This window comes from Eschrichtius robustus, chromosome 17 (assembly GCF_028021215.1).
Source record: "Eschrichtius robustus isolate mEscRob2 chromosome 17, mEscRob2.pri, whole genome shotgun sequence".
Taxonomy (NCBI): Eukaryota; Metazoa; Chordata; class Mammalia; order Artiodactyla; family Eschrichtiidae; genus Eschrichtius; species Eschrichtius robustus.
In genome coordinates, this window is record NC_090840.1 from 57,142,536 (window position 1) to 57,162,673 (window position 20,138).

Below are 20,138 nucleotides of genomic sequence, written 5' to 3' on the forward strand. Positions count from 1 at the left end.
TGTATACAACATTCATATATGGCTTATTATCTCATAGCAATAGTATTTTCATAATGATGTATTTGACATTCATATTTATTGGTAAGATGCTTTTGACTCAAAAGTTAAACAAAAATACAGAAGAGGTAGTTTAGCAAATGCAAGGTGAGAAAAAGGCTTTACCTTGCTTTGTTTCTTTTCCTCAAAAATCTACAGCCATTCCTTTTTGTTCTAATTTTCTTCTGGATCATCCAGGAAGATAGTGATGCTTTTGGAAGAAGCCAATTCAAAACCCTCTAAGAACTGATTCCCCCAAGTGGGCAGTGATGTTTTTGAAACAAACAAACAACTGCTCTGAAAGTCACCTGGGAAGTCGCCACAGTGTTCCTCTCTGTCTTGGATAAGAAATAAATTCTGGTTCAGAGGAGACCTGTTAAGATCTGACCAGCAGTTGTAGGAATTTATTGTGTTTCTCCTCCAATTCTATGCATGGTCTCATAAGATGGTAATTTCTACACTGACCTAAGAATATTGGTAGATGCTCTGTCATTGCAAGTCAGGAACTGCTTTAAATGAAAACTATACATATTGAAGTTTGCAATTAAAAGTTTGAAAAATTCTCTAGTTGACCTGTGAAACTGCATGATGAGTACTACAAGTGACTGCATGTAATTCCTCATGTTTTCAGTTGTGTTTCATAAAGTCATCACATCTTAGACTCAAAGGGAGTTTCGGCTTCTGACTGCCAGAGGCCTCATGCTTTAGCTGTGGTGAGGAGTAGGGAAGGTCTATTGATATTCAAATTCTCTGACAGGGGTCATTTGCCCCTATGTACAAACTAGCTTATCCTATCCTTACAATGAGAAATAAGCCCACAAAGAAAAGAAAGTTAAGTTTCAAGGGGCAGAAAAACATTCATCAATTCGCAAAACTAGAACAGTCATTTACCAGACAATGGTTAGGAACCACTAGAGACAAAGTGACATAATATTAATCAGGTATGACTTGTTGCACAGAAGAAAGCATAAATACAGTAAATAAGAGGTTTATAATGTAGCCCCAGCAGAGTATGTACACAACCAAGCTGCTGTGAAACTGAACGGGAATTCCTGCAGCGGAACCCCAGCTAAAAGCAGTCTCCGTGCACAAGAGTTGGAAGGTAACAGATGCTGAGAACCACGTGTGGTAACACTAAGCAGATATCCACATACCTTGATCCTTGAAAATGCACAATATGAGAAATAAAGGTCACAAGTGAAATAGCACTTTGCCTGCCAAGCGCTGTCTTTCCATAAATATGCACAAGTCAGTTCTCCAGTGGGGGGTCTGCAGCCTCACACCTCCTGCCCCTCTGTGGGACCAGGGGCGGCTCTCTCTGGGGGCACCGGGAGCTGAGTCACATGCGGTACACTTACTCCTGCTGCCACTGCTGCAGGTCACAAGCTCCCGCCTTCACAGTCTCCAGATGCAAATCAAAGCATAAATAGCACAGAGACCACGCTCGTGGCTCCTCCTCTCACAATGTTACTGGGAACAGGTACTGGTCCGAGCAGCGCAAATGCAACCAACCCACCAGTGTCCGGGAGTGGAGAGTAGCTTTGTGCGCTTTTGCAAAAACACCCCCCCCCCCCACCAAAAGAAAAAAACAAAAACAAAAACGACCCTGTGTCTTTTATTTTACTGGTTAGCTCTGTCTGTAGCTAGGAAGACGCTGTGTTGCTCCTGAGCTCTTTCTATCAGCTTCTTCTTCTTCTTGTTCTTTCTCTCCTTTGCCTTTGGCACTCTCTTCCCTACAACAGGGGGAAGAGAAAGAAATGAAGACATGTCAGAAAAGGTTCTTTCTCTAGGAAAGAAAACACAAAACATTAAGAGTTTTATACAAAGCCCATCTGGAAAACATCACCTATGGAAAAAGCAGCCTCAAAGAGAAAATTGTTCACATTAATTTTGACGGAATAATAATAATTTACTAAATTGGATATGCTGTCTCAAACAGAGACTGATCTTCCTGTTACAGGGAACTGGCATATTTAAAAACCTCCCAGCGGCCTGATCAGTCTTGCAAATATCATTCTGCCACAAAAATTCCATTTATCCCCTCCTCCTTTTAACAATGCTACCCTTTACTAGACATCTTTACATCTTTCTACTGCTCCGTATGTCAGTGGGTCAAAAGAAAATAAGCATCTATCTATAGTAAATATACCAGAAGTTTCAAATGCCCCTCTCCCTGCCCCCACGGGAGAAGAAAACGTCTAGCTTTTAACATTATTCCCTCAGTGTTCTCCAAAGGCCAATAAATGAAATGACATATGTGGAGTACTTTATTTTCTATTAAAATTCATGAGGACATCATTTTTATGTGGCTTATGGCTTCTTATACAAATCTCCTAGGCAAGTTGGTCTTATTGAGAGCAAGAAAAATGCTTGCTTATTTCTGAAGAACTGATAGGTGTGTGTTCTACTACCAGAAAATCACACCCTGTTATCCTATTTCCCTCTTTGCCTTAGCCACTAGGAAGCACAGACCACGGCTAAATAGTTGAGGTTTTCCTTCATCAGGAGTTTTGGGATGCAGTTTTCCCTTTGCCTCTGCTGTATTTTACTTTTTCCATCTTGTGGTTACGGTTTCCAGTCTTTATAAGGTCTCAGCATTTCTTTGCAAGTATGTCTACGTAGGACTGTGAGAAAAAAGAATAAGGAATGTAGGCATTTGCTTTAGGTCCTTTGGGTTCTAAGCACATAGGAATCATGGGATTTTTAGAACAGAAAAGAGCTTGAAAGTTCATCTGCATTAGAAGTTTGGTGCTGTACACCTTCAGGACAGGAAGGTTCTTCCTCACAGACTAGAAAGAATCCTCCCGTCAGCTCTTCTTCCTCCTCTAACTGTCCCTACTTCCAACTTCATCATGTAGTTCCACAAAACTTAAGCTGTCTCTTCCTGTGAGGTATAGCTATTAGACACCGCAGTCATCAGTACCACAAATAGAACATTCCATTCTAATCCATGCTCTCCATCCTTCCCACACGTGAGAAACTCAATATCCCCAAGATCCTTTCATTACAGCGACATAGCTGGTCAGCTTTTCAATCCAGGCAATGGAGAAGTGGCTGATATAAGACATGGAAAAGAAATAGACCAGAGGTTAGGAAGATAGATATGAGCCATAGGAAACCAGAGTCATAGGAGATTAAAGGAGGCCACGAGATTTTTAAGTAAGGGAGGTGGTTCTCATTTCTGCTCTTTCTGATCGGAAAGGGTCTGTCTTGTTTGAGGATGGAAGAGTCTTACTTGTAAGACCCTAGATTCAATAAGTAAAACTTTGCTGAGTTCAACTTTTTATCACAAGAACAAAGATAAAGAATAACTTATTTTTAATAGGACACTGCAGTAAAATAAGAATATAAGCATGCCTCATATTAAATTATGAAGGTCCTTGAAGTTAACTTCTGGTTCTCATTAAATTCTGGCATTAATGTTATAATGGCATTTCGCCAACTTAAAACGTAGTTAATCCTACCCAATGAAACTTTAGTCCAAGGCATCATTAGTCAAAGAAACTGTAAAGTTACAACTATTTAGTAACACTGTTTCTAATGATGAGACACACCTAATAAGGACAGAGAGATGAAATACTTAACATAAAATAGCATATTTAAAAAGAAGTTTCACTTATATAAGTTTTATGAGGAAGGTTTTCTTAGTTCTATATTTTCTCTCAAAAAACAACAAAAAAATCCTTAGTTAAAAAAATTCATTGCTGACTACCATGTAAAAACTCAGTTTGTGTTTCACTTATTTAAAGGCTGGAGTTTCTTTTAGAAACAAAATAAAATTAAATGAAAAAATAATGCGAACATTCCTAGATTTTAAAATGTGTTGTGTTAAGATAAAAATATACTGAATATGTTATTTAAATAAAACCTTTCCCAATCACCATTTCAATTCTTTGTATAAATTATGTAGTTGAATGTTAGATGTGTACTCCTTCACTAACAGCAAATCTATGCTAAGTGACTGCAAACTCTCATTTTCAAAGGTTAATTTCATGTCATTTACCTAATATCAATATATTATTCTGATGTAATTGTCAATATCAAGTAGTTTTTGTGTTTGCTGGCTGATAGAACATTGTGTGATAGAAGTTCCTCAATATTTGCATAAAGCAGTTCATATTGGGACAAAAAATTCAGAAATGCTTCTGAAAACTTATTTTATAGATTATACGATTATCCCATTGGCGATAAGTTTTATGGTACTGGTTCCAACTAGAGATGTTTTGGGAGACCTTATTGCAACCCTAAAATTTCTCCTCAGATGTCTCTTTTAAATGACATCTCTGTGCTATTTGTTCACTGCTTGGTTTTGTTTTTGGTCAGCCCCACTTCTCACGTAGGATATATTGCAAATACCAAAGGCTTAAGACGATTAGCCAAGACTTGACCATGGATAGTTCTAAATTAACTGAAAATATTTTGTGGTCCATAGTAGGTTGTTTGGACTTTAAGCCAACTCAAAGTAGTAAAATATTAACACATAACCTAACATAGAGTATGAAAAGGGTCTTGCACACATTTTCTTCTGAACTCTACTAAGATTTTCAAATATAAGGAATTGGTAAGATTAAGGCTAACAGAAATAAATATCCCTATTCTTATCTATATATGTGAAAATAAGTTATATTGGACATATAAGTGTGCTAATTTGTTTCCACTTAACTGCTTTACATCTGTGACTATGAAATTAGACTGAGAGAATGACTTGTGTACTTACAGATTGTTCCACGTTATCAACTACATTCACCCTGAGCATTTAAGGGAAAATATGATGCCAGTCACCCAAAGAGTAATTCAACTCATGGACTTAACTTTCTTACTTCTCAGTTCACAAGAGAAGACTTGGCAAATATACTGCCCAGGATGAGCAGAAAAGGTTTGAGTTTTATGAGATTGTCAGCCTTCAGCTATGTCCAACTCCAGTGAAAAATTCTTCATATCATTGTCCTGAGTACTTGAAGAATGCAGTGGCCTTAAATTACTATTGGGAGAATTTCTTCAAGATCAGGCGGAATCTGATCTACAGAGCAAATCCTTACAGCACTGTTATATGAATGCAAGAAGATGACTGGCCCAGATATAACAGTTTTTAAGGAAAACAATGTGGTTTAATAGAGAAAGGTCCTCTCTGAGAGGAAGGAAACCTGGTAGGTAGGCAGTCTTGTAACTGAGATGTCTGGTAATACATTGTGGTTGTGACTCTCAGTTTCTACATTTATAGGATGAAGATGCTACAATTATCTTTCACTAGAAAGTCATGAGGCATCGTGTGAAAAAGTTGTGTTCCTAGGATAAAAAGATATGTAAACTATCACTAGCGAGACAAGATTATTATCAAAATGAACAAAGTTAGAAAGATGCTATCAAAGCCACACTCTAACCAACATAATGACATTGACTTGCACACATGTGGAAATGGTCCAACAGGATAACCTATCAACTCTTCTACAGGAAAAGGTGAACAGTCCCTTATGGAAATACTTGTAACATCCAGCTGTAGATTGCTGCTCTTAGAATCAGGAATAGGACATTATTTTGAACCAAGATATCAGGCAGACTTACAAATTACATGAAGCTGTGAAAATACTGACTCCACTGCCAGTCGGACGTGAATTTCATTCTTTCATAAGCTCCCCAATTCAAGGAAGGTCTTCAAATGATTTTTCCTCTCACTAGATTTAGGTAAGAGTCTTTTTATCATCAGAGCAATGGTTCTTGTACGTACATCAGTAAGGTACAAAGGCTGTCTAGGGTTTGCATTATGATTACTAAGTGCTTTGAGAAAGACTTCCTAATGGTAAATACAATGAAAGAAAATTGAAGAATAAATTCAGTAGCTGTGACTGTGGAAAAAGATAAAAGCTTCTCTCTATATATACATACACAAACACACACACATACACACAAAACTGAGCAAAGTAAGCTACATCATGCAAATGTAATTAACTATAATTACCATTGTTATAGCCACAACTATGATGACAAGGCTAATCACCTGAAACGAGTACCAATTTTTACTAAATTTTAATGGTAAGTCTGTGATGCTGACTTGAAACCTGGGCTTCACTGTATTTATGAAATTCACCATGGAGACTTGGGAATCACCTCCACTCATCCTTCAAAGCAGCTAAAACTGAGGACAAGAAGTCTGTAACTACTAACTCGATGAATCTTGTCATACTTCAGAGGATGTGCTGGAGCAAAACATAAGGTTGCTTCCACATCTAAAGCCACAAGGACTGAGATGTAGACAATAAATAGTAATTGGGTTATTTCTTTTTTCTTGTATGAGCAACTTTAGTTTGCCCAAGAATGAGTAGCAATAGGGATTTATTTATTTAAGAGTGATTGATAATTCTCTGGAAAAATGCCAGCTGATTCCTAAAATACTTTAAAAGCTCAAAAAATAGACAAAAGACCTAAATACAATTCATAAAGGAAATAAAATAGCTAATAAATATATTTAAAGAATCAAATCTCATAATTAAAACCTCCAACTAAGATGAGTTGCCACTGCAAAGATTCTTAAAAGTAAAAATATGTAAAAAGCTAGTGAGAAAATGGTAAGACAGGCATCAGGATGCATTATGAGAATATAAAATTGATACAGCCTTTTTGAAAAGCCATCTGGCAATGTATACAAAAGCATTAAAAATATTCCTAACTTTTGACTCAGATTTAGGAATCTATCCTAGGAAAATAACCTAAAGTTGAACAGAGATTTCTGCATAGAGATGTTTACTATAATTCTGGAAAAATTGTAAATTACCTGAATGTCTAACTATGATTTTTTATGACCTCTTCTTTTTATGATTACAGAAATAATAAAGCTTCTTTTCAGCTATGAATTGAAGTATTTTGTATTTTAAGGCCATGACAGTTAAATTTATTCCCAAGAGTACTACTATTACTTGTCCCTAAAACTTGTCATAAATGGGTATAAGAAAAAGCCTGTAATTCAAAAGCATTCCTACTGTGGTGGTAAGCAGGTTCTTTAGTGGAGGGATCAATCACAATTGCATCTAACACATGAAAGTTTAAGAACTACTAACCTAAATATTTTAGACATTAAGAATGGATGTTGGCTCACAAAGCTTCTTGTATCTAGAAAGGTGTCCAAGTAGGCAAATACGATGAGCATGACTGGATCTACCCCTCTATATTCTACAGAGTCCAAGATAAAAATCTTTCCACGTTCATAATGGCTCAGAACAACATATTGATGGTTATTTATTTACATCAGCTGGAGAGTCAGAGACAGTGAGCTAGAACGAGTAAAGCAAATGAACCTATTTGGCTCCTTTACAGTAGAGTTCCTTAATTGGCATTTTAAGTAACATCTATCTGGTTTTTCAAAAATACACTCTACTGAGAACATTTCACAGAGAGAGATCGTTGTCTTTTTAAAGGACTGGTAAATTGTTCAATAGTTGTTTGATGACTGTGATCAAATTTTCTTTGAGAAAAAAATAATCTAGAGACAAACCAATAAATGTCATAGTGTTGAAAAATAACAAGCCACTTACTAAGGAAACTTTACCGGACATCTTGAATTTCAAGTCATAACTTGAAACTTCCAAGTGGTCACTTAGTCATTTCATCTTTATAAAAAAAAGAGCATGTGCTTTCAAAATCTATACACAATTTGGAGATAGCTTACCAGTTAGCTTGTTCATCTTACAAGGCCGTTGGTGGAGAGTGACAACCATCCAAAATAAAAAATAACTGACAAAATGGGCTTCTCTAAACATACAAACATGAAAATCATTCAGAATTCAGAATACTTACTACCTATGCAGATTTATACTAATTTGTAAGCTGTAATTCAATAAGCCGATTCTGACTGTGTGTTACTGTTCTTTTATCTGTAAAATTTTACCATATTTTTTGTTGCAAAAAGAAGAGTACAAAATGGCTTCCTTTCTCTTCGAGGCCTCTCTACTCAAAGACATTTTAGTAGGCATGAGGTCTGTTGCCTATTTTGCTGAAAGGAAGTCCCATTTGGTTGAAAAAATCTTGTTTCATTGTTCAAATTGATGAAAATGGAAGAGAAAAGCTAATCCTGAGGATGACCTGAACCTTTATGAATTAAGTGTATCACCACTAAGATTTGCACATGGTGTTTCAAAATTTCCTCATTGTATAGCTCTGGAGAAAATTATTGTTCTTTGGGTCTAAGATACAACTTCTATTACCAAGCCCTTACCAACCCATTTGAAGCAGTAAAGACTACAGAAAAGTAACCTGAATAATATCTAGGTTTGTTCCATACAACATTGATCACTCCAGTTGATTTGTTTAAGTTCTTAGAAATCTGGTACCTCAAACAGGAAAGAAAAAAATCAGTTTAGACAAGATTCCATGGAGTTTAAGATAGGTGAGAATAAACAAAAAGAGGTGGTTTCAAAAATGTCTCAAGTTCTTTTCATAACTACTTTAGGTTCACTGTCAAGGACAAGGAGTTTCAGAGTAGTGAAAACTAAAATCATCCTGTCCAAAATTTCATTTGTGTGAAAAAAAGTAAATATATAACTCTACCACAAGGGGGCAATAATTCACTTTTACTGTAAGAGTATCTCTGGTTAAAAATATATATACAGGGGAGCTTTTAGGCTCTAACTTCTTAAATACTTTCTTTTAACCCCAACTGAAGGTCTTCTTTTTTTCTTTTTAGCCAATGGTAAGCTCTGTAGTGGACTAAAGAATAGGTAGCAAGATCCAAATGCTGCACGAGGAAAAATGTAATTACATTTCTATTAAAAAGATATTTGAAGGTAAAGGAGGCAAAGAGAAAAGAAAATAAAGATGAAATCTGCTATTCAAACAGTGATTTAGGGGAAAAAAGCACTATTCACAAACCCAGGTTCCCATTTTCTTATGGGGAAAGTTAACATAAACTACCTGCAAAGAACAGGTCCTTTTCTCTTAGGTCTCTTACCTATATGAATAGAGTTGTAAATCTAAAAATGATCGTCATTATCTTCTGGTGCAGGGAGTGCACAGAGATTTAATATCAAGTACAAAAGCTGATTGTTAGGTGGTGACTCCTGAGCAAGGCTTCTGATCACGTTGGCTTCCCAGCCTCAGGCAGTGGACCATGTTGGGGAGGGTGGAGAGACAGCATGTATACCCGACATTACTACCCTCTGCTCTAGTCCAACTCTGCTAAATGCTTTAGAAATGAAGCAAGCCAGGCACAGAGAAACCCAAGTGACCTATCCAAGTTCCTACAGCTAATTAGCAGCAGAGCTGGACCAGGTCTCAATATTTCTCTCTTATATAATTTTACAGCTCTAAAAGTCCCTGGATAAGAACACAGCAATAGAGTTATTTTTCAAGAAAGACAAAAAAGTATTAGAAGATGGCTAATATTACTCTGACAGAGTTCTATGAAAAAAATCCATGGCCTCATCATAACTGAAAACCCATTATGAACTGTTAATATGGCATACGTGACAACTTATCTGTAACTTAGCGACTTTCTGTAAATATACACTGCATTGATTCATTGCTTATTCTTTTCCTTACCTTTTATCAAGATGCAATCTATAAAATTTCTTGGTGGGGTAAGTGGATTGGTGGACATTCCTGCTATGGACCATGCACTGTAAGTGCTTCGTACACATTCTCATGTAATTGAACATCATCAAAAAATTTAAGCATTCAAACGGTTCTCCTAGAATGTCATGCCGCTATGCACCCTGAATTTACTCAAAATAAATAAAATTTGCAGAAAACAATCAGGCTCATTTGCCACTCTTAAATTAAGTCAGAAAAAAAATCAGGTTTTGCAGAGAAAATGATACTGATTTCATTTGATTAGGAGTGATGGGATAACCGGAGAAGAATTTCAAGTTGCTCCAAAGCTGACTTCATACTATAACGGAAGGTACCTTTTAAGATAATTCCATTTGAATAACATGATTTAATCCCTTCATCTTGGGCTTCAATCAATAACCATTAACTAAATGAAAAAAAAAAAGTCCAAGAAATGATATTTAGGACTATCGTCATACGGCAAGCATTTATTTAATTTGGATTCAACACAATTTGGAACTTGAAGACATACTTACAAGCAATAAGAATGTAAGTAATGGTTTCTACATGGTAGCTACGTCAGAACGTGGGTTATCAGTCCAGCCTATGGCTCACCTAAGTGGCAGGCCTTACATGAGGACAGTCAACACAGGGTGACATGAGGGGATGCATGTTCCAGCCTCCATAACTGCATCCCCTCCTCTGTGCTCCTGTAGCACTTTGAACCTCCCTCACTAAAAAAATTACCACCTTTTATTGCAATTTTATGTGTGCTTATATTTCACGGCTACTGGTTTGTGAATAATTACAAATAGCTACAATGTAATGCCAGTATGTGCCACAGAGCACTGGTTAGAGTCTTCCTAAAAATTAAGTTACAGATATTCACTCAAACTTATCTCAGTTAATATGGTGAGTTAGAGCAAAGATGTCTGGGCTAGATCCGAACGCTGAATGTGGTCAGGAACCAAAACCATAGGGTCTTTGTCATCCATCATCAAGCGAACTCTCTTGTTCTTCCTGGGCTCCACATGGCTTCTGCCCTCAACTCCAGCTTACACATGGTTTATGAAGGCAACCCTGGCCCTGAATAAACCCATGACCTTTCAGCTTACCTCCCTCTTATAACGGCCTCAATCTCTTTTGCCTTAATTGCATATTCCCAAGAGAAGAACTCAACATGCCTTGCTTCCCCCCTCAGTTAAACTACAGAGTCATGGATGCCTGGCCAGTCCATGGATAGGTCACTCCCAGGTCTAGCCTGGAGGGGTGGGAGAGTCACATGACACTGGACTAGGCAGGCATCTAGGATACATGGTTAAGTACATGGGTTTGGGGGTCAGACAGTCATAGATTCAAAGCAGAGCTCTGCCTCTCAGAAGCTAGTGATCTTGGATCAGTTACTTTTTCTAAGGCTTAGTTTTCTTATTTCTGAACTAATAATATCAATGGTACCCACCTCAGCATTGCTGTAAAGGATAAAGAAAATGTGTGTCAAGTTTCAGATACTATACCTGGCACGTACACGCTAAATCAATTCTAGCACCAGATGAGGTGCCTCGTGTGTATTATTTCTAATCCTTAAGACAGCCCGCAAGGTAAGCATTATTTTCACTTTGCCGATGAGGAAATAGGTTTAGAGAAGTTAAGTAAACAGCTCAGGATCACATAGCTCGGCAGTGATTCAAACCAACATCTGGCAGATTCTAAAACCTGTACTCTTTCCACTATAGTCTTTGGATCCCTTGTGCCCAGCAAAACTTCTTTGATCTCATAATCATTTAAATGGCTGCTGAACAAACAAATTAATCAGTAAATACTAGGCTGGAGGCATCAAGATCCCCACCCAGTCCCCCAGCACATCAGGGTGCTCTTGGGCCATATTAGCTCCCCAGTGGGCCTGGCCTACAACCTCTACTTCTCATATTAATTATTCCTTGGGTTAAAGGCGTTCAAAGCCTCAGTTTCCTGGGGTCAAGCAACACATTTAGCGCAACTCAGTATCAACAGTGCGCCCGTGGTAAAACTCAAGGGAAGATGACATAGGATGTTTCTTTTTCAGCTGAGAGTTGGAAGAAGTTTGGATCTGTGGTTCCAAAAGCTAGTTTATGGGCCAGAGATAGTACAATCCTCCAGGGAGTTTTTTTCTTTTTTTTAAATATAGGTTTCCTAGCCATACACTGACTCCTGAATGAAACCTTCAGAAGGGAAAATCCAGAATTTTTTGCTAAGCTTCAGACATGATTCAGTGCAAAGTTAAGATACATTCAAGTCGAGAGCATAAAGCTATGCTGAAAAGGGTGTGGGCAGGAGAGAGAAAGGACTTTGGAACAGGATAAAGAAAGGAGTGCTAGGCATCCCTTCAAAATAAATGTCTTCCTCCTTCCCAACTGAGCTGACAGGTAGCTTCCGAACTGTGAAATGAGCAAGCCTCTTTGTGCCCGGACTCCCTTCCCTAGGTTCTCTTTGTGGTGATGCCCCGAGAAAGCAGCAGAGATCAAGCTGCCTGTGTTGAGAGGCATGTACACACGAAGAAAGGGTCCCTTATCCTTTTGTTCAAGCCAGGTCACTCATGTTGTAGGTCACTCATGTTACAGCAGATTCATTTCTCCTGTGGTTATATTCCACAAACTTGCTTTACTCTAAAGAATCTCTCAATTCACTCAACAGGTTCTGTTCTGAAAGACAATCTACTTGGCTTGCAGAAATTCTAAAGAGTTGGACAGAAAAAAAGAAAACAAGATTATAGTTGAAAAAATTAAAATTATTATCAAATTTGGAGCTTCTGCCTTACTAGGATACAGATCTGGCACTTCAAAAATTGGAAAAACAAAAGAAGGACCCCTTAGACCAGGTGACGCAAATACCAGAGGTATTAAAATGTTATTGGTTGTATCACAGGAAGAAGGAAGCATATTACAAGTCTTTTTCCTTCTTTCAGAAAGATGCTAACTATGAGTTTCCTCCATGTTATGAAATCATCATCATCATCATGCTGCTGCTGTTAGCTGTGTGCCAGGCACTAAGTGTTTTACATATGTCAACTCATTTCATACTAAAAATATTCCTATGAAATAGATATTCTCTTTGGTACCACTTTGCAGAAGAAGAACCAGAAGATCAGAGAGGTAAGGTGACCTAAGATGGCACAGCCAGTAAGTGGTAGAGTTTGGATTTGAACGCAGTCTCGTCCCAAAGCTTACACTCTTATCCATTATGCTATACTTTCTCTCATCACCTTTGTGGTATAATAAATGTGATCTCCTTAGAGGGAGGAGAGGAAGAAGGAGTCAGTGTTACACTCTTCCCTTTAATCATAAACTCCCACAAACCCTATGAATAGGTCATTCAGTCAAAGGGTTGAACCACTAAATTCATAAAATGGAGGCTGGGACCATCATTGGTTTGTTACAAGACCAAGATGATCAAGGGCATATTTTCTTTGTTATTCTTGCAGAACAAGGAAAATAAACAAATATTTGCCAAAATAAATAGTCTCCATCTATAAGTAAAGACCAGACAAATGTTTTGGTCACTGTAGAATCTCTGTCAACCACCCAAGTAGTAGCAATGGATTTCAATTAGAGGAAAAATATTTTACAAGGTACTCTAAATAATATGTTCAGTGACCGCCTGGGGGGGTGGGAGGGAGGGAGATGCGGGAGGGAGGAGATATGGGAACGTGTGTATATGTGTAGCTGATTCACTTTTTTATAAAGCAGAAACTAACACACCGCTGTGAAGCAATTATACTTCAATAAAGATGTTTAAAAAAAAAAGAAAAAATAATAATATGTTCAACACACCTAATGATTATTAGAGACATCACATCTCTAAGGTTTCAAAAAGTCTGCAACCTTTGCTAGGTTTTCCTGAATCCTAATATCTTTGTGATTACCAGATATTAAAAGAACAGAATATAGCTAATAATTATTTTTTCCACAAACATCCTACTGTTTAATAAAATGAGTTTACTTCCCCCCAACTGGAAATGGTATTTCACTCTCCAGAAAAAGTACATAGACTGTTAAACATATAATATAAATTGAAATCAAAAGAAAGTACTAAACATCCATACACACACACACACACACTCATATACATAATAAGTATCTGTCGTATTTCCCAAGCATTGCTCATGGTCATGTTTATATCACTATGTTCTAATCAGTTTTATTTGACTTAGGTGTTAAAGAAAAATGAGAAATGAAAAGTTTACATATAACATGAAAAAATTCTAAATGTAATGGAAATTATTTAAAATAAATCATCACTGAATCGGATATCTAAGAGGAGTCTTGCATTCCAAACTACTATAATTTCAGTAAAGACATCACCTGGAATTTGATAAGAAAAACTACATAAAAGAATATCAGTGAGCTATTACTATTTTATAGAATACATACTCTCAGAGTCTGAGCAGGGCAGGTTCAAGGACCTGAGCTGAAACTTGACCTAAAAGCATCAACATGAAAATGGTTATTTTAAAAAGGACTTTGAGGAAAGACTACAGAGAATGCTTTGCCAAGAAACAGAAAAGATGTCAATGCTCACAGGATATGTGAAAAATTATCTTCTAAAATAGAACTGTTTTCTACCTTTCACTATGTTGCTAATCAAAAATACATAAAATTATAGCTACAAAGCTATAATACAACCATAATAATTTCTTTATCTATTAGGGAAGTTAAAGACCGAGTTACTGAGAACAGATATGAAAAGCTTTTCTGCTTTACCATTTTTCAAAAATTAGGTAACCATTTTTCTGACAATAGCTTAATTAGAACTCAGTTGGAAAACAAGGAATGAATTAAGAAACTTCTGGAAATCGCTTCCAATCAGTTTGATTCTAATACAAAACAAAAAAAAATGTATGGGTGATAAATATAAGATTAATACTTATACTTTTATACTTTTTTAAGGAATAAATATTTTTAAACTGCCTTAAATTAATATTTCCAAGTCTTCTTATAGAAAAATTTAAAATTCCACCAAATAATGCCATCTAAATATTTTGTTAAAAGCTAAATTGATTCTAACATAAATCAAGTCTTTTTTTGAAAGAGAACTGCAGATATATTTTAATGACTATTTAAACTTAAATTCTGGGTCACTGAAAGTTTCAGTAGCAATGAGGTAGGCTATTCAAAATTACTGGAGACAATTTCTCTGAGGTGTGTGTGTGTGTGTGTGTGTGTATTCATGAATGCATGTGTATCCAAAATATATCTGCCTCCATAGACTATCTGGGCACATTAGTTGAGAGAACAGCTTACTTTCATGTAAATATATGTGTGTTTATCTTACAGCATAAAATTATATTCTTTAGGATTATGACCAACAAATTACAAGTTTCTTTTAAGATAAGACTAAAAAAAATCTGGGGAATTAAAAATTATAAACTCAAAAGGAGTAGCAAAATTGCTACAGTAAAAGTTTATGGTTTGGAGTCATCACTAATCAATGCTATTTTTCCGGCTCTGACAGAACATTTTGCACTGAACAGCAGAGTTTCTTTAAGCATCCAGTTTTTATGCCATAAAATACAGGAAAATGATTCCTGTTAACTAAGAGCAGAGCATGACTTAAGATCTCTCCTCCAGTTCCTGTATTTATAAATAAAATATGGAAACAACCGAAAATCTGGACAAGAGGAAGTTGTGTGGTGAGAGGAAAGAAGGGAGAGAGGAAGGAAAGAAAAGGAGGGAGACAGAAATGATTAATTATTATGGCTACCACTCAACTCAAATACAAATTGGTCTAGGGGACCATTTTAGAAATATTTCCTCATTTAGAAATCAATCACTGATGTCACCCAAATGACAAAGAAACATTTTCATCATGATTGATAGGGTATGATTTTTGAAGGCTTACTATACTACTACTTGTTAGAGCTTATAAGCTGGTATAAAGATTGCTTTGTCGTAGGTCCTATCCTAAGGATTTCCATTACAAAAACACCAGTGAGACTGAATCATAAAGAGGTTCTAAACACATGATCCTTTGGGGAAGTTGGCACGGGAGATGTTACAAAAACAAAATGGCAACATTTGGGTCATATGCCATTTTGTTGTAAGTATTAAAGAAATACTTAAAACGTAAAAAGGCAGTATGATGACTATAGTTACTAATACTGTAGTACATACTGGAAATTTGCTAAGAGTAGATTTCGGGTGCTCTCATCCAACACACAAAAAGTAGCTATGTGAGAAGACATGTTAATTAGCTAAACTGCAGTAATCATTATGTAGATGTATATCAACTCATCATGTTGTACACGTGAAATATATACAATTCTTATTTAAAAACTAAAAGAAAAGAAAATGGCCATTTGATTTGGTCATTAGGATGTCATCAGTGACCTTTAAGGCAGGAGTTCAGTGATGCTGAATGCAGAGACCAGGCGGGCCGGAGTAAGTCAGAGTTGAGGGAGGGAAGATGAGAGAGTGAAGGCTCCACTACACAGCACTGTTCTGAGAGAGACAGGAGGGGCAAGCAAGGGGTTCTTCAGGATGGGGAAATCTAAGGTTATTGAAGGCTGAGGAAGAGAAGCAAACAGAGGGTGGAGATGGTTTCTTCTATGGCTACAATGTGTCTGGCCACATTCACATTATCAAAGAGATAAAGAAAAAAGCAAGATAAGGGATTCTCTCCAGGCAAAACTGTATTAGCGACTTATCTGGTAATATTAGATTTGAGCAATGGAAACTAATTCCTGTGTAAATCGCTCTGTCTATGGAGTGCATGGAAATCCAGAGGCCATGGACATGTTTAATAACCTTCCTTGATTCCTAATTCCTTCCTCATAGTGTCATTCCTAGGTCTCTTTACAAGAGAAAGCCAAAAAATTAATGGTCTTTCCAGCAGGAAAGAATTGAATAAATGTATTCTCTGTGCCAAACTGTGATAATAAAAAGTAAATAAATAAAGTTAAAGGAAAAAAAAAGTAATATCTGAGCATAAATCCTTTTCCAAATTCATTCCACATAACTCCACAAATTGCGCATTACATAAGTTGAGTACACTGATGAAATACTGTGGCTTTTCCATTGAGTAATAAATATTCCCTAATGCCAGCAAAATTTTATTTTATAGGGACAAATTAGATCAGTTCCCATTAAGGGTTATCTTAACACATAATGTTATGCGGGTGAAGAGTTTTTTCCCTAAGTGCTACTCCTTGGGAATTTTATATACTATCAACTACGATTGGTATGTACCCATATATGTATACATTCAAAATTAAGTGCAACAAATTAAAATATGAAGTAGATGAAAAAAATAATGAAGTATTTACATATACGTCTGGTTTAAGTGTAAAGTAATACAACTCTTCTGAAAGGAGCTTTTCCCCTATGTTTTCTTCTAGGAATTTTATGGACGCAAGTCCTACATTTCAGTCTTTAATCCATTTTCAGTTAATTTTTGGTGATGTAAGATAAGGGTTCAAATTCATTCTTTTGCATGTGGATATTTAGTTTTCCTAAAGCCATTTATTGAAGAGACTATCCTTTCCCCATTGAGTATTCTTGGCTTCCTTGTCAAATATTAGTTGACCAGATATGTGTGGGTTTATTTCTGGGCTTTTCTATTCTGTTCCATTGATCTGTGTGTCTGCTCTTATGCCAATACCATACTGTTCTGATTGCTATAGCTTTGTAATATAGTTTGAAATCAGGAACTGTGATGCCTCCAGCTTTGTTCTTTCTCAAGAATTGCTCTGGTTATTCTGGGGTCTCCTGTGGTTCCATATGAAAATTAGGATTGTTTTTCTATTTCTGTGAAAGATACTATTGGAATTTTTATAGAGATTACTCTGAATCCATAGATGGCTTTGGGTAGTATGAACATTTTAACAATATTAACTCTTCCAATCTCTGAACATGGGCTATCTTTCCATTTATTTGTGTCTTCTTCAATTTCTTTCATTAATATCTTGTATAGAACGTTCACTTCCACAGTTAAATTTATTTCTAATTTTTTTTTACTGTTTTTAATGCTATTATAAATGGGATTATTTTATTTCTTTTTCCAGTAGGTCATTGTTAGTGTACAGAAATGCAACTGATTTTTTGTATGTTGATTTTGTATCCTGAAACTTTACTAAATTTGTTTATAAGGTATAACAATTTTTCGGAGGAGTTTTAAATTTTTTCTGGGAACAAGATCATACCATCAGCAAACAGCCTATTTTACTTCTTCCCTTCCAATTTGGATGCCTTTTATTTCTTTTCCTTGCCTAATTGCTCTGGCTAGGAATTCCAGTAATATGTTGAACGGTAAGAGTAGGCACCCTCTCAACTGCATGGTCTTTGGTGAATGCTGCAGGGGGAAGGATGTCTTCAGAGGCCACAAGGGCTTTTGGGGTTCTCAGTGGTGACTCCCAGTTCAGACGTTAGGCACCAAGGCAGGCAGCAGTAGTGGCTGGAGCCAGTGGTGTGCACACACTCAGATTTAGGAAGCCAGCTGCAAGTAGCTGGGTAGTGGCAGGGGCCAGTTGCAAACACACACACACACTGGTGGGAGGCAGGGCAAGCAGTAAGGGCTAAGGCCAACTGCAGTGCATGGGAAGCTGTGAGGGTGCTGGCTGTCAGTGTGCACTACCGTGGCTGCTGGCTCTGATCTCTGGTGCACAGCAGTGGAGCCTGCCATCAGGAGTCAGGCTGGTAGCATGTGGTATATAGCTGGAGCAGCTAGCTGCAGGTGAGCACAGTGGTACAGGCCAGTGATAGGAGACAGGGCTAGATCCAGACCCACAAGCAGCTGTGGGGGCCCTGGCTGTCAGCATACCCTCCTGTGGCTGCGTAGTCTCTCCAGTGATGGAGGTTGGGCCAGAGGCATGCAGCTGTGGCTTGCTGCAGATGAGCCCAGTGGTGCAGGCCAGTGACAGAAGACAGGGCCAGATCCAGGACCACAAGCAGCTGTGGAGGCCTTGGGTATCAGCATGCACTTCCATGGCTGTAAGACCTGGTCACAGGTGCACACATGGCAGTGGAGGTCAGATACGCAGTGCGCAGGTACACAGCTGGAGGGGTTAGCCCAGAGAGCACACACAGCAGCAAGGTCAGCTGGGGGGCTCTGGGCTGGCGTCTCATACTCATGCAGCCACAGAGGATCCTGGGCTTTTGCTGGGGTGGGAGGGACAGGGGAGTGGGGAGGGACTCAGGTGGCTGGTGTCAGCAAATATGAATACCGGGGGGCAAAAACCCAGTGACATTGGTGGTGGCTGTGCTGGCCCTTGATTTCTTCAGTAGTGAAAGCTGCTGTTTTCATCTGCAGGACAGGTCACTGGGAGCAGTGGCTTCTTTCACTGTGTATCTGACACTGGAGCCCGTGCTCTTCTTCCTTGTTCCCACCCATCTTTATGGGTCATGTCTCAGGTTTGCTGGTCTCTGGTGGTGGTGACTGAAGTGGGTCCTTCATGTAATACTCCAAAAGGCTGGGGAAGCTGGTCATTCACCCCACTCTTCCTCTCCCTGTGAGGCAAACTCTTTCCAGCTGGGGAGTTTTCCTTGGTGCCAAGAATGCAGCCTTGGGGGATAGGATGATGGAGGTGAAAGGAAACGTTCTTCCTTCTCTTTTTGTGTGGTATTCTCAGGTTTTTTTGTTCCACTGGGTTGCTGAAGTTTCTCAGGTGGATTCCAGAGCTCTCCCAGTGCTGTTTTTGTTTGTGGATAGCTATCTAATTATTGATTTTTGTGGAGGGATGGGGGCTGGGGATCTCCTACTCTGCTATCTTGGTGAAGTCAGAGATAATTCTCTACTTTATAAACTGAATGGTAGGGTACAGGGATGATTTTATCATTGTTCTTTAAACAGTAAATATAAATTACGTGTACTTTTTAGTAAGTATAATATTTCTTTAAAAAATACAAAATCACTGTAAAATATCCACTCCCAAAATAGAAAAACAACCCCCAGAAATAACCATAGTTAACCAAAGGTGTGTGTGTGTATATATATATACATCCTGTAAACGAAAGTGTTACTGTATCATAAATGCTAATCAACTACTTGGTTTCTTAAGATATTCTGCAACGTTTTTTCAAGAAATGAATACATTGGCATTATACTTTATAATTGTTGTATATTTAAGTATATTTCTGTCCTTTCAAAACAGTAATCGTCATTATCTGAATCTAATTCATTCTTGAAAACATGCTGGATGGCAAAATTTTGGATAATGGAGGCCTGTCTTCCATTTCCAAAATGGAAAACGTAATTTATTTCCAGCTTATGAAAATATCCCAACTAGTTTCCCAGAATATCACTAAAATCCTTGAAAACATCTATGTAATAATCCAATCAAGGCTTTCTGAATTAAAAAAGAAATTTAAATAACCTAATTACCTGTTTAATAAAATTCAATAAACTCTGATATATGTGTTTGTGTTAACCAAGCAATGATACTGTATAGTACTGGAAGCCTTCTATATTGGGAAGTAAAGTGAGCAGTGAGAAACACTATAGTGGTGTGACCCCAAGATAGCTGCCATCATTTTCTTCCTTACTTGTATGCATATGCCACACTATATCCACAGGAGGGGTCTGTTCCTCCACTCCCT

General features: G+C 37.5%; 1 protein-coding gene across 3 annotated transcripts in view; it reads right to left on the minus strand.

Annotated features, from left to right (window-relative positions):
* Nucleotides 1-1,656: 1,656 nt before the first annotated feature.
* The window catches only part of RSPO2 (R-spondin 2), a 163,974-nt gene continuing 145,492 nt past the window's right edge, over nt 1,657-20,138 (minus strand). For all 3 annotated transcript variants that reach the window (XM_068525806.1, XM_068525805.1, XM_068525804.1), the window contains one exon: nt 1,657-1,769. In XM_068525806.1, coding sequence (XP_068381907.1) covers nt 1,657-1,769 — 113 coding nt within the window. The remainder of the gene's footprint in view (nt 1,770-20,138) is intronic.